This window comes from Emydura macquarii, unplaced genomic scaffold (genome assembly GCF_026122565.2).
Source record: "Emydura macquarii macquarii isolate MOO-44397 ecotype Brisbane River unplaced genomic scaffold, CSIRO-AGI_Emac_v2 contig_2676, whole genome shotgun sequence".
Taxonomy (NCBI): domain Eukaryota; kingdom Metazoa; phylum Chordata; order Testudines; family Chelidae; genus Emydura; species Emydura macquarii.
The window spans coordinates 11,304,986-11,320,006 of record NW_027132813.1 but is presented as its reverse complement, the minus strand read 5'-3'; the positions used below and the strand labels follow the sequence as shown (position 1 = coordinate 11,320,006).

General features: G+C 39.5%; 1 protein-coding gene across 2 annotated transcripts in view; it reads left to right on the top strand.

The window, feature by feature from the left end:
• Positions 1 to 15,021, top strand: part of CNIH3 (cornichon family AMPA receptor auxiliary protein 3) — a 70,107-nt gene that overhangs the window by 36,750 nt on the left and 18,336 nt on the right. Inside the window, exons 2-3 of one of the 2 annotated variants that reach the window (XM_067565394.1) lie at positions 1,884 to 1,952; positions 5,341 to 5,388. In XM_067565394.1, the coding sequence (XP_067421495.1) occupies positions 1,884 to 1,952; positions 5,341 to 5,388 (117 nt within the window). The remainder of the gene's footprint in view (positions 1 to 1,883; positions 1,953 to 5,340; positions 5,389 to 15,021) is intronic. The other variant, XM_067565395.1, reaches the window with a different exon arrangement.

The following is a 15,021-nucleotide window of genomic DNA, read 5'->3' as shown; positions in this document are numbered from 1 at the left end:
GCTAAAGGGGCCCACAAATTAGATATGAGTTTGCAGAATGGCAGCAAAAAGTGCTAATGGATTCTGGGCTGCATATGAAGAAGCATCATATTATGGAGCTGGGAGTTGATAGTCCCTCTCCATATGACTCTGGTGAGATTACACTGGGAATTGGAGGCCCAAATCTTGTCTCATTTAAACCAATTTTACACCAGTGTATCTGTATTCACTTAGATTCCCAAAACTTGTAAGTAGATCAGATTCAGATCCACTGTGTTCAGGACACTTAAGTACCAGAATGATGGAGATAAAGTAGGTGAAGTTCATAGGACAGCAATAAAAATAATCAAGGGACTGAAGTGGCTGATTTATGAGGAAAGATTAAAAGAGCTAACTCTATCCAATTTGGCTAAGCAGTGACTAAGGAGATGAAGAGGGATGTAAGTGTCTAAAGGTGACCGAAGAGTGTAAATATCAAAAATCAGATCACCCTCCCCAGAGAGAAAAACCTGAGCGGGATTGTCATTGTCGAGGAGTTTTCCTTAGAATATTCTGTTGAACGGACAAAATTTGTTCTCCACCTCCCCAGTCCTCTTACAGAACAAGCAGGGAGTTCAGCCTATATTATCCTTGGACCACCTCTGAGATCTTCATTCTTCTTGGAAGAGCAACTGCAGGCAACAGGCCATCCACACCAAGACCCTGTGCCTCCAGACTTTGGGGCTCTGTGGGGATAGTGGGAAGAGAATGAAAGTCCCCCCATTTGGTCCTGATCCTTGATGACTGGTGGGAAGTGTTCCATGAGTCAATCTCTCTAGCAAAGTGTGGGCTAAACTAGAGTTGCTTTTTTAAAAAAGAATATATTCTCTGAAAAATTTAGGAAGAAAAATGGTTTTCTTTCTTTCAAAAATGTTCATGGAATTTTCTGATTTTTTCAGTGTAGCAAAATGTTTTGTTTCAGTTTTCAAAAACAAACAAAAAATGCCAGGGGATTTTTTGTTTGTTTCACCCCTTTCTCTTTTATTCCACTTTTCCAATGGAAAAGAAAAGGTAGGGGAGAAGACGTAAAAGGGAGAAGGGGAACAAAACTATAAAATAAAAAAAATCTATTTTTGAAAACTGGAACAGTTTTTTATTCAAAATGAAATTTTTTGTTACATCAAAAAACTGAAAAATTGTGAACAAAAACAATTTTTTTCTATTACTTGAAAAAGCTTTTTTGTTTAAGAAAACAAAACAGAACAAAAAGACTGAAAAAAATGTTGACCTGCTCTAGTCTACACTGTATGAAAATTTAAGAATCCTTGTTCTGTGAAACAAACTTTGTTTGGCTGAGGTGAGAGGTGGGGGTGTACGGTCTAAGCGTCATAATAGGTCTTTTTCATTTCCAATTTGTCTGATTCTGTGCTTAACATCTTAATGTTCAAATAGTGAAATAATTCTCCACTTCCAATTAAATCAAGTTGCCTTTTGACCTTTCCTTATTTCAATACAACACCCTTTTCCAAAACTATCAATGTTAGGGTTATGGTTTATTGCATTTATCTGTAGAGAAATTAATTTAATTTTATAGTTTGATTTCTGAAAAATACTATAGTAGCACATATTTATTGGAGGAAATGATTCAACCTGGCAGCAGTCAATAAGCATGCCCTGTTATGGCAAAACCTATCACTGTTACTTTGTATAGTAATCTTGTGGCTGAAGATAGCTTTGTGAAATATATATATTTTGTTGTTCTGTAAAATGATATAAAATATAAAGGGCCAAATTCACTAGTTACATTTGGGATGAATTTCAACCAAAGTCAGTAAGAATGGACCTAGTAACTACTAGAAAGAAAAAGACCTGAGTTCAATGCCATTACTGCTATCATTACAATGTTTGAAAAAATTCTTTTGCAGATAATCGCCTTTGATGAGCTAAGGACAGACTTCAAGAGCCCAATAGACCAGTGCAATCCAGTTCATGCAGTGAGTACAGCCTGAGGTTTGAAAAACATTAGATATTGAATGGGAGAAGATGTACCGAGCTGTCAATGGAAAATATGAGTGTGAAAATGGATTTAGGAGTCCCTCGTGAATGTAGCTGTAGTCTGTAAGAGCAGCTGCTGTTTACTTTGATTTAGCAGTTCCTCTGAGTCTGATGAAGGGTGGATCTTTACTGAAGTAGTTCTCCTTCCTGCTGGAGATGGCATGAGAGCATTTAAAAATTCAGAAAGCAGAGAAATTGAATTGTGGCTGTAGGGGTTTTGTGCACCTCTTCATTCTGAGGCACTCTTTCCCCCTTTTTGTCCCCTCTACCCAAGTGGTGGGCTGACCATCTTCTGCAATGTTTGCAGCGTTGTTGTAGCCATGTCTGTCCCAGGGTATTAGAGAGAGACAAGGAGGGTGAAGTAATATCTTTTATTGGACCAACTTCTGTTGCTAAGAGAGATGACAAGCTTTTGAGCTCGAAAGCTTGTAATCTCTTTCACTGCCTACATCCTTTGATGAGGGATGCAATCATCCTCTTTCTGCCTAGAAGCAGAGGTCTAAATTCTCCCCTGCACTAAGGGGGAATAATCCACTGAAGACTTAAGTTACACTTGTTTTGCACTGGTGTGACTAGTGTGAGTGCAAAACAAGTGTAACTTAAAAAGTGAACAGAAGTAAGGGCATGTAGCAGGAGGTCCAGCCACGGGGTAAGAGAAAGTTTTCCCTCTTCCCTTATTTTAACATATCCTTGACCTATTCTTAACATTCCTGGTGCCAAATTCAGTCCTGGTTTAAGCAGTGCAAATTCTGCTCTCAAGTGATCCAGTGTTAATCAGAGTTATTCCATTGGCTTCAATGGCTACACCACATTGACACCAGCAGAACAGAAGGCAGAATTTAGCCCATTGACCTCACTGGGAGTTGCGTTTGTTTCCACTACAGGCTGAATATGGTCCCCACCGTACATCAAATTGGTATAAGTTATACATGTCTTGCACTGCCACCAAATGCCAAACAGATTCAAGTTACAATACTTGGCCACTTAAATCCGTTTCGTGACCAGTTTATTCCCAACAAGTAACTTATGCGACTTTTATACCACCATTGAATACTGCACCTTAAGGGTAGTCTTGAACCTGGGTCTACCAAGAAGTTTTGAACCACAGAATCATTGAGCCAGTCTGAAGTTAATATATATGTTTATGTATCTGTTAATCTACTAAAATAAATGCACCCCTAAAATAGTAACTGAAAATGGAAACTGTAGGGAACAATCTTGTATAGGCCTTCAACTGAAGTATCTTACAGGTTTTTCTATTAAAGTAATGTTTAGGCCTATTTATCGGTGTTTCTTAATTCTCCCAGTGCATTTTTTGTCCTCATCTTGTGATACAGGCACACTTTTTGTGCATATCTCTGCATCACATCCCAGTAATTTGTTCTGTTCCTAAACTTGTATAGTGCCCTAGAAAGAGAAATTGCTTTTGTTTTAGAATGCTAATGTAATTGGCTTCCAGGATGGGAAATCAATGTTTGCGTGTCCCTGTTAAAATCACATTAGTGATTAAGTTAGTTAATTAATCCCAGAATGTTCAGTAGTTTTCATTTACTCTGAAATAAACATTACACAGAAAATGTCCAATAAAATGCTGCAAGTATTTGTGATCAGTAGCACCATTTTGACTTTCACCTAGCAAACTTTCTGTAATAGCTCAAACAGTAGTCTCATGGTACTTTCTCCTGTTCAGTGTGGATGTTAATGGGTGTTATTCTAGCACACTAAAGGAGATTTTTCTGAGAGTACGCATTTGCTCTGGTGTCATTGACCACACATTTTTTCTTCTTCCCCTATTGTGTATGAGTTGATGTCCATTTTTTCATTTATCTAATTGTATGGACTCCAGCATCATACTTTTTAATATCTTATGCTAATCAATTTATTTCCACATTACCCCTGTCAAGTAAGGGAGAATTATTATCCCCATTTTACAGAGAGGAAGCTGAGTCACAGAGAGATCTGTCAAAAAGACTATGGCAGAGCAGAGACTTGAACTCAGATCTCCTGAGTCCCACTATTGTGCCTAAGCCACTTCCTCTTCCATAAGACCAGCCATGTTTAGCCCCACTCCTGCAATGGGATCTATGTTAGCAGAACTTTACATCCCCAAGGACTGCCCATTGAAGCCAACAGTGCTTTGTGCAGATTAAGAGTCCACCCACATGGACCCAATTGCAGGATAGCATCCTAGTCCGAGAAGCTTCTTGACATGAAAGGTGCCATGTCAGGCAAAATATTACTTTTGTACCTTCTACTGTCTCCCATGATTGAAACCTTTTAAAAGGGGAAACATAGTGCTCACAAAATGGAATCCGCTTAAAGCAGTTAGAAAAACACTGAGGGCTTAGAGAGAATTGACTTCACACATTGGTTCATCTCATTATTTGTTTAACAAAGATGACTGTACATAGTAGCTTTTGCAATGTCTAGAGAAAAAGCTTAAAATCCCTCAGGAGAAGTTCTCTACTTCTCTAATTTATTGTAAGAAGAGGTGTAAAAACTTCATTTTCTTTTGAATTGCTCACTCCTCTTGGGCACAATGCAGTAGATTCTGTTCTGTGCTAAAAGCAGTAAGTGCAGAATAATTCCACTGAGTGCCATGGAGTTACTCTGGATGTACACTGAAGTAAGCAAGAGCAGAATCTTGCCTGGTGACTCTAGTGATGTGTATATGCAGAGTGGAACATGGTTTTGCTAGTGAATTTCTCACCTATGATCCATTTAACAGAAAATCTGTTGAAGTTTTTGTTTTGATTTTCCTTCCATCAGCTGAACCTGCATTGTCCTTGACACTGGAATCCTCAAGTACAGTCTCTTTCAGTACACATAAAAGTGTCTTCTATTTAAAAATGATATTTCTAGCATATTACAAATACGCTGTTAATGTTGCACATTGATAGAGCATCTTGGCAATTATAGAGGTACCAATATAAACAAATGTTCTTCATGTGGAAGCCAATACTGAAGTTGTGAGAATCTGAAAGATTGTGCTTGTCTTTGTAGAGCAATTCAGCTTTAGTGTAAGAAGGCACAAATACTGACTTTAGAGGTGTTGCCCTGCTAACTTCAGGGCTCAATTTCATCTCTGGTTTGTTTTCTCATATGTTATTGGGAATAATAATAATTTTCTTCCTCATAAGAGTGTTGAGATGATTGAGTGAATCAATTTTAAAGTCATATACAGAGATAAATATTAATAGGCCAAATTCATCCCTGGTGTAACTCCATTGATATCAGGAGTGATTTTGGCCCACTATGTTTGTGATATATTTTCTTCAATTCATTAAACTAACCTCCCACCACCTTTCCCCCACCTTTTTTTGACAGCGAGAGAGACTAAGAAACATTGAGCGCATCTGCTTTCTTCTGCGAAAGGTGAGCATAAACTAATACAGGATCCATGATGCTGATGAGAATTAAGGTCAACAGATGGGTGCTGTGGGTATGTCCATTTGCCCATCCCACTGATCCTTCGACTATCACCCATGAAATCTGAGACTCCAGTGCAAAAATTGGAATCACTGGAACCTTTGAAAAACAAATTGAAAGTAATGATAAAGGGTTGCCATCATTCAGGATTTCAAAACATTCTCAGGTTCAGATTTAATAACCTACTTTTTGAAGGTGATGAATGGTTTCTAGAAGTGTAACTTATGACTGTTATAGCCACATGCCCTCTGTTGCCATCAAAGTCTGAGGTTTATAAATACTTTTTGCTGGACAGTCATTTACTAATTATTTGATAAATGGAGCATTTTATTTATATGAGTTTAACCTTTTGAATTTTTACAGGCTGAATGAGAATGTTGATATTATAGAGGCTGACCTGTCATGGTGCTGAGGGACCTCAGTTTATGTGGGAATAAAAGATGCTCTGCTCTTTGCAGAACTCGCCCAGTAATATTGTGATGGTAGGCAGAACCCCTGGGGTACCACCTAGTAGCTGGGATACCACTGAACCCTCTGTCTGACCAGTTTGGGCTCCCTCTCACTCTGTGATGCTGTGACAAGCCACAAACCCCTGGTAGGTTTTGCACTTACACAGCCCTCTACAGCAAGGACCACATCCAGGTCAGTTCAATGAATGCTTTCCAGCCACTCACAAACCGACAATAGAGAAACTCCAGCTGGCTCCTCAGCCTAGGACCACAGCCTAGGACTATACCGTCTTCCATGACCAAAAAGCCTGAGCAGTAGAGATTATTATACAGTCCACCCTTCGCTTGAAGTGGAAGGAATGCGCACCAGCTTTTGTTACGGAGCAGTTTGGCTAAACACTTCACTCAAAGACACAGTGGTTAAGATAAAATATTAAACAAATTTATTAACTAGACTTTAAGTGATTATAAGTGGCAAATGTAAAGAGTTAAAAAGAAGTTACCAAATGAAATAAACATAAGATTGCAGTCTAAGTTCTACACACTAATAAGCTCTTGAATTAGCAATGTTTCACCCTCATTAACTGGTACAAGCAGTTTCTTAAACACAGGCTGTGCAACCTTCCCTGCCTGGGTCTCCCCTACCACCTCTCAAATTCCTTTTGTCTTCCATATGACCCTTCAGGTGTTCAGTTGAATGGGAGTGGAGCCCAGTGATGATGTCACGCTCCCCCTTTTATAGTCTGTTTCAGCTTGCTGGAAGGGTCTATACATGTGACATGGCAGTTGCTTCCCATTAGTCAAGCAACCCCCATTGTGAACGTGCATCCCACAGGGAAGCCTTCACTGTAAGCAATCTCTGGTAGTGGATTCTTTCCTTGATGGCCCATTAACACATCTGGCCACTTCATTTTTGTACCTGAAAAGCTGGTTTAGGTGGTTCCCACCTCACAACATGGTCTAGTAGCATTTACCACAATATTTTATAACTTCACATACCGTGGTAGCACATACAATCCAGCAGGATATTAATGTTTAGCAGATCAAGATTTTTAAAATAATACCAAACAAGGCATGCTTTGTACAGAACATATCATAATTATATGACTTTGGTGAATTTGGGGTTTTTGTAGTGGTGTTTTCAGATACAGGGTGTCACAAAAGGGTTACACATTCTACTGCAATTTAAGAATGGAATTTTTAAAAGTACTCAGTGTTGGCCTGACTGTTCTCATTAAAGTCAAATTCATGATTTCATTGGATGCAAAGTTAGGCCAAACTGAACATGGTTGAAAATCCAACCCCCAGGAAACCAATATAAGCTGCGCTCATCAATGGAAATAGCACCAGTGACCATCAGGACCAAAATCACAGCACCCCAACATATGTGCTAAAGGAGCAACACCATTAGCTGGGAGTGAGTACAAGGCTCTTAACCCTGAAGCAGGCCAAATGCTAGCTGTAGACATGATCACATGCACTTACCAGTATATTATGCAAGCTGTTTACAACAAGTCTTTTTAAGCCATTCTGTCTCTGAACAGACCAAGAAAGAAGACCTGGCCTTGCAAAAAAGGTTTTGATAAGTCTGTCTATGCATTGTATCATAGTATATTCAATACAACATAATGACAATTAGTAAAACATTTCAGCCCTTAGAAGATGTCATTAGAATGTCCAGACTCAAAAGTATTTGTTGCTGCATTGTATCCATCCTTATAGGTTATCAACTGTATTTAAATACAATGGGCCAAATTCATCTGTGCTGCAACTCCAGTGATGTCAATAGTGTTAAAATGTGTGTGTGTGGGGGGAATTTGGCTGCGTGGCCAAATTCTGTCATGAGATACATCCTTGCACCTCCTATTAATTTCATTGTGAGTTGGAAATATATTTGAGAGCAGAATTTGACTCAGGTCTTTCTGGCACCATTTCCCAGGATATTGTAGATCTAACTCAGAAATCAGATTAGTAGAAGGGAAAGGTGGTGGAACTCAATTCAAGCTGCACTCACAATCCCAAGCTATTCTACTCTAAAGTAGTCAGGTGCTCTCATTACCACAGTTTCTGAGCTCCTAATTCTCCCTGTAATTGCAGAAAAGTTGGATGTTTCTGCTACAACGATCAGCAATGAAAATAGCTAACACTATTGACTGCATGTGGCTATGTTCAGAACAGCTGGTAATTCACTTTAAAAATGATCTGATATTAGCAGTGCTAAGTACTGGCTGTCTGATCCCAGGGCCCGATTATGTTATAAACTACGGTATTGCACTCACGATCCTACTTTATAAAACACTTGTATCAAATAACTTGGTTTATATCTGTTTATACTGATCATGGGAAACATTGTGAGCACACTATTATCAAGAACTATGTGTAAGCCCTTGCACGAGGCATCTGACAAGGAGAGAAAATATTAATCCATACTAGCTAAACAACATAAAAAGAATCAGTATTTTTCCAGGAACCATTTTGCCGACTCAGCAGTCATCTAGTTTCAAGCTGTGTCCCAGTTTCTCTGACGGAAAGCAACAGGTGGGTAGTGAATATGTTAATATATGTGAGTCCCCAGGGGATGCCTTGCCCATAGGGAAGTTTAATTTTCATTGAGCCTGAGCCTCATTGCTAACAGCAAAGATAGTGCCTTTTGGCTAATTACTGATACTGCATACACCAGGGATCAGACTTCTAACTCACTTAAATTGTTCATTAATGCAGCTTCTTATCCCAGGTTCTTTGGGGACACATTTTTTTTAATTGGGAGATGAGATACAGGAAGAGGAAGATGGAAGATGGAAGTGCAGGCTTCAAGTCCAGTATTCACTAACAGTACTTTTGTGTACATAGTAGTTCCAGAGCATGGTTACTGGCAAAACTTTGAGGAAGCAATTAAACTACTGAGTGTTGTATAGACATAAGAAAATGAAAGGGAATATGTAGTTTGTAGTGAACCCTAAAACCTTCAGATTACTATAACATTGTGATCTCTATGTGGCTTTGGGTAACTAACCTCTCTGTGCTGTTTCCCTTTTTATAAAATGGGGAAATAGTAACATACCTGTTTCCTAGGGTGTTGGGATTGGCTAATGTTTCTAAAGTGCTTTGAAAATATAAAGCCAGAAGTATTACTGTTAATGCCACTAGAACTGAAGTCTTGATTTTTTTACTATAAATCTCTATTTTAAAGGGATTTATAAATGGGCTGGAAAAATGCACTCCATTTCACTGCCTCAGGTTTTACAGGGAGGGTTGTCAAAAGTAAACTTGCACATAGCACCAACAAGCCACAGACATTGAGCCCCAATGGAAGAAGAGACTGGATGTTTTTTCAGTATTATCTTGGAAATTGTTAGTTTCTTTTTAATGTAGTGGAGATCATTAACAGGGTTTGAACGTAGCTTGTATGTATGTGTTTGATTATGCTAGCAGATGTTACATAATTTGATTGAATTTTCAAACACGGTGGGGTTGATAAAGAAGTGATTCCACTACAGAACATTCACAAACATCACTATCTGACATCCATTAATTTTGGAAAACGTTTATATACCATGAAAACAATAGCTTACTCAGAGAGTATGTAAAGCAGGTGGCATGTATGTAATGTACGGGCTTGTATGTATGTGTATCACTGCCCTCTGCTGGATAGAACTAGACTTGCTCAAGTTTTCTGCTAGCTAGCCAATTAACCTTTTATTACAAAGAGGCTATGAACTCTGTTTGGACTTGAGTGATCCCTTGGATCTCAATGTAAATGCCTTAAAGATATTATTTGTGGAAGCCACATTTAAAACTGGGTTCCCAGTGTGATACTGAAATTCTCCTTTAGCTCAGAGCCCTTTTTTTGGAGCGCTACTGTATGATTTTCTGGTCATGTGTGGTTCAGCTAGAAATCCTATACTTCGTGTATGTACATGCCCATAGATTTATTACACAAGCTGATTTACTTAAAACATGTACTAGTGATGTTGATTGCTGTGTAGGCTGGAGCTACACTAGCTTTTTTCCTCCTAAAATTTTGCAGCTCTGCTGGTGACAGCTCTAGTCTAAGCAAGGTGCTGGTGGTGTTTTAACCATCATTGTTTGCAGTGTTGTTGTAGTCATGTTTGTCCCAGGATATTAAAAAGAGTGCCTTCCCAGCCCTGAAGAAGAGCTCTGTGTAGCTCAAAAGCTTGTGTCTCTCACCAACAGAAGTTGGTCCAATAAAAGATATTACCTCACCCACTTTGTCTCTCTTTTAACCATCATGTCATTTACACCAGCTTTGAGCAAAGAAAGAGATGGTAGTTAAAATGCCAGTGGTCCACTTGCTGTTGGTCCCATGGGTGGAGCTGAACTGTTGGTAGCAACACTGGGAAACTGTAGGGAAAACTGGCTAATGTAGACACAGCCATAGTCCTGGCAAGAGGTAGAAGAGCTGGATATCTTCTCTCAGCAATCTGGATGCAGAGCAGTACTGTGGAGCATATCTGACTTGGAGCAAACTGTTCTTGTTCTACTCTTATCATGGCATGTCAAGAGCTTAATCCTGCATCATCCCTGGGAAAATGGAGGAAGGAGGAATTGAATTGTCAGCAGACACTGCAGTTTGCTATACAAAGTAACTGCTATGAGGTTTTTGAAAGGTAGTTTATAATACTTAGTCCGTACTATCTATAGTCACAAAGCTTTTTACATAGGTGAGTATGTACTAATGTCCCCTTTTACAGGTGGGGAAACAGGTACAGTGGGAAAGTGAATTGCCCAGACTCACACCAAATCTGTGGAAAAGATGGGACTAAGACTCAGTCCCTCTGATTTCCTTCTGGTACCTGGCCCATTGGACTCTCTTCATGCAGATGAGCTAATAGGAACTTTTCTCTTATTTATATGGTTAAATACCATAGTGGTTTTATTATATTTTCAATTAATTATATTGACTATATCATTACATTATTGGTGCACTGCACAACATTCTCTAGAGCAGTGGTTCTCAACCAGTGGTACACGTATCCCTGGGGGTATGCAGAGGTCTTCCAAGGGGTACATCAACTCCTCTAGATATTTGCCAAGGTTTACAACAGGCTACCTAAAAGGCACTGGCAAAATCAGTACAAACTAAAATTTCAGACAGGCAATGACTTGTTTATACTGCTCTATGTATTATGCACTGAAATGTAAGTACACTATTTATATTCCAATTGATTTATTTTATAATATGGTAAAAATGAGAAAGTAAGCAATTTTTCAGTAATAGTGTGCTGTGATACTTTTATGTTTTTATGTCTGATTATGTAAGCAAGTAGTTTTTAAGTGAGGTGAAACTTGGAGGTACACAAGATAAATCAGACTCCTGAAAGGGGTACAGTGGTCTGGGAAGGTTGAGGGCCACTGTTCTAGAGAAACTTATTTCTGGTTTTAAGAGCAGTTAAGATCTTTCTATCATTAACATAGTTGGCAATGTGATACAGAAAACATTGTAATACTATGACATTGCCCCATAGGACAAATTTAAATGTAATAACTTTATAGCAGGTGGCAATTCAGACGTGACAATAGAATGCCTGGGTATAATGACTGAGTTAGCTTCTAATTCCTCAACAGGGAAGTCCTTCCAGATTAAAGGAGAATATTGTCTGGAAGGGAAATCTCCCATAACATCCTTTCTCAGACCCCAGTTTTCTCACACTCACCCTTTCATGAGTAATAAACATTACTCTACTCAAAAAAACGACAGAGGGTTTGTTTTTTAAACCTAGTTAACTTCAAGCAAGCTAGAGATTTGATAGTGATTGTAAGAAAGATGGAGTATATGCACTTTTTCCATTCTCGTTAGAGTCCAAAGACTGCATCCTTGTTAGTGGCTTCTCGATGCCTGCTATATTTCCTGGCATACCTAATGCTTTTCTCTTTCATACCTCATCAATATCATGACACCGCTGAGTCTGACTCACCAGCTGGGCAGCAGGAAATCCTGCAGGAGGCTCCTCCTGCTGTGTGATTCGTAGCAAAAACTCACATCATGAGGCAATGTAAATGAGTTATGAAGAATAACCAATGCTTGTACAAACTGTGCTGCAGCTATTTGGGCAATCATTCAATTCACATTTTAATAGCTTAAGTGTCCTTATAAGACAAAACAGACAGAGTTTCTGCCCTAGCAGACACTGCTACACATAAAGTGATTTAAATCAGTATTATTTTAAAGTTTTAAAATGTTTATCATTTCATATATTATTTTCTTGGCCATTTAAACCATTTGCCTCTAACTTTGCAGCACTTTGTAAAAGATAGTTCTAGCTAGAGATGGTCCTGAATCACAAAACCCGATCTGAATAGCTGTGGACATAGGGAAATTTGGATTCAGATCTGAAGTCCATGCCCAGTCCCTACCTCTATGATGGAGCATACTGACACTCCAGCTATAAACACCGGAAAGTGTGAATTGCTCTTTCAACTTGGCAGCCTGGACCCAGCTCTATTTATTGTGCCAAGCTGAGAAATGTTGATATTAAAACTCAAAACCATTTTGAATGTGCCTGATTTCAGTTTTTGTTAGAAACCTGTTCAGGGATCTTTCCGTCTAGGTTTTTGGTTCAGGCCATCATTTGAGGGAGGTGACCATCATAAAATATAGCTGCAGACCAAAACTTCCCCAAGGTGCAGGCTGTGTTTGGATCTGATTTCAGGCTCACCTCTACTTTTAACAAGGGTTGGGCCCTATGAGGACTGACCAGCTAAACCATTTTACCCTGAAGTGATTTTACACCATTTTAAACCTTTTCAGTAATCTTGATTCCTTTACAGTTTGGATTGGTCTTAAATATATACTCTATTACTGGAATCACAAAGACTTTCTTAAACTGTTTGGTTACCTGAAAAACATCTTAATGAAACTGATTAACAAGTGTTGTGTGTGTCGTCTTATTCACTGAGTTGCTCACAGAAACTTCTACCTATCTACCAGTCTAGAAAAATGCTGGGTATATATACTGAAGGGAACAATTCTGCTTTAATGGGTGTGAGTGAATAGCATATGCAATAACTTTTTCTTTCTAACTTTTGTGTTGCCAATGTTATTATTTACATTTCCTACTCATTTTGGCTTCCATTATTTATGTACAAATGATAGTTCTTGGTGGGCAGAAGTACTGAAATGCATCTTTGGCAGAAGTGTGGACTCTTCCACATTCATCATTATAACCTGATGCTTATTATTTGTATTACAATAGTGCATCAAGATCCTAACCAAGATCAGGGCCACTTTGTGCTAAGCACTATACAAAGATATAGTAAGAAAGAGTTCCTGGCCTGAAAAGCGTACAATCTAAATAAACAAGACAGATAAAAGGGGGGAGACAAAACAGAGGTAGGAAGGCCTGGATCTTCAAAGGGATACCTAGAAAATCACTGGAACAGCACCGTGATCCACAAAGTCTGAGTTAAGTGTTAGGCTCCCTATGCAATGCCTGGAGAGAGACAGGCACTTTAGAATGCAATCCACAGAATCCAGCACCCTAGGCAGGGAGCCACCTAAGCTAACCAATGAGAGATGCTGATGAGAGGAATGTATTCAAAGCCCTGCCCGTTTTATGGATGTAGGCAGCTAAGGCCAGGTACAGGGAGGTGCCTAGATCTCTTAGTGATCAGAGAACAGGGAGATGTGTGTACTTCTGCTTAACACACATGCAGGCCTGACCTGATAGGCATGCTCAGAAGCTGCTTATCTCCATACAAAACAGCCAGGCAGGAAAGAGGCCCTCCCTTTAGCCTAATGGTTAGGGTGCTTGCCTGGTATGTGGGAGACCTCCAATACAAATCTCTTCTCTACTCTCAGTGGGAGATAGGATTTAAACAAGGCTCTGCCACCTCCCAGGTAGCCAATAGCCATTGGACTATGTGTTAATCTGATGTGGGGCTCTCTCATATTGAAATTGTTTCATTTAAATTAAATAATTGAGAGAGACTGACACTATAGCCCAGTGATTAGATCACTCATCTGAGAGGTAGCAGATCCCTGTTCAAATTCCTTCTCATCAGATGAGGGGGAATTTGAACTGGAGCTCTCCCACATACTTAACCACTGGGCAAATGGTTATAAGAGAAGGTCTCCTTCCTCCTTACTTGTGTGGAGTTAGGCGGCTTCTGAGTACGCCTACTGGATCAGACCCCAGAGGCAAGTTAGGCAGAGGAATGGTTCATGGATAGCTCTGTGGCTCGGGTGGGTGCTAGCTGTCTGGAGCCCTAGAGTGAGGCAGCAGTGCACATGCTCGGAGGCAGAAACATAGGCACCTAGGAAACTTTTACTGCAAAAACTTAGGCACCTACAGAATTAGATGGCAGCCAAGCAGGAGTTTTGTGGATCACACTGGTGCCTAAACCAGGACTTAGGCATCTAAGTAAAGCCAGGCCAAAGTGACTTCCCAGCATTACACTGCAAAGCCAGAAATAGAACCAACACCTTCTGAGTTTTAGTTCACGCCACTACCCATTAAACCCCACTGCCTTTCCTAGCCAGCCTGACCCTGCAGTGTGTTGAGTGCCTCCCACAAGGATGCTGCAACAGACATTAAGTGGATTAAGCATTCAGTATCTTAGACAGGATTGGGTGCTGCCTGGTTTAGTCTCATGTCTGTCTGCATATGCTGTAGAAAGGCTGTCTCTAGAGAATGCTGCATCCTGAGCTGCTTGTGGTATTAGGTAATTAAATCAATGATGAGATTTCCAAACCTGAAAAACTTGATCACCAGTGTAATTCTATACTGATTTTTAAAATTCTCTTGCTTACTTTTGTAACTTTCTTAATGATAGCCTGGAATATCTCTCTGATATGCTTTCTTTTTATCTTCTTAGCTGTTTTTTGAGCTCACAATTTAGTGATTTGTCCTAAATAGGTCCTGGGAAAATTTGGGGCAAGAGCTTTCTGTTTCTGAGCCCCACAATATGGTATCAGCTTTCTGTTAGTGTGCAGCAAGCTGCATCCCTTTTAGTTTATAAATCATAACTGAAAATGTTTGCTGCATTTTGGGAAACTTGATGGCTCAGGGATTTGTTAATGGGCCTTTCATCTCTAGGACACCCACTCAAATCCAGCCCAGCTCAGTATTGATTTAAAATTATTATAGTCTGATTGATGGCTCTTGGGTGT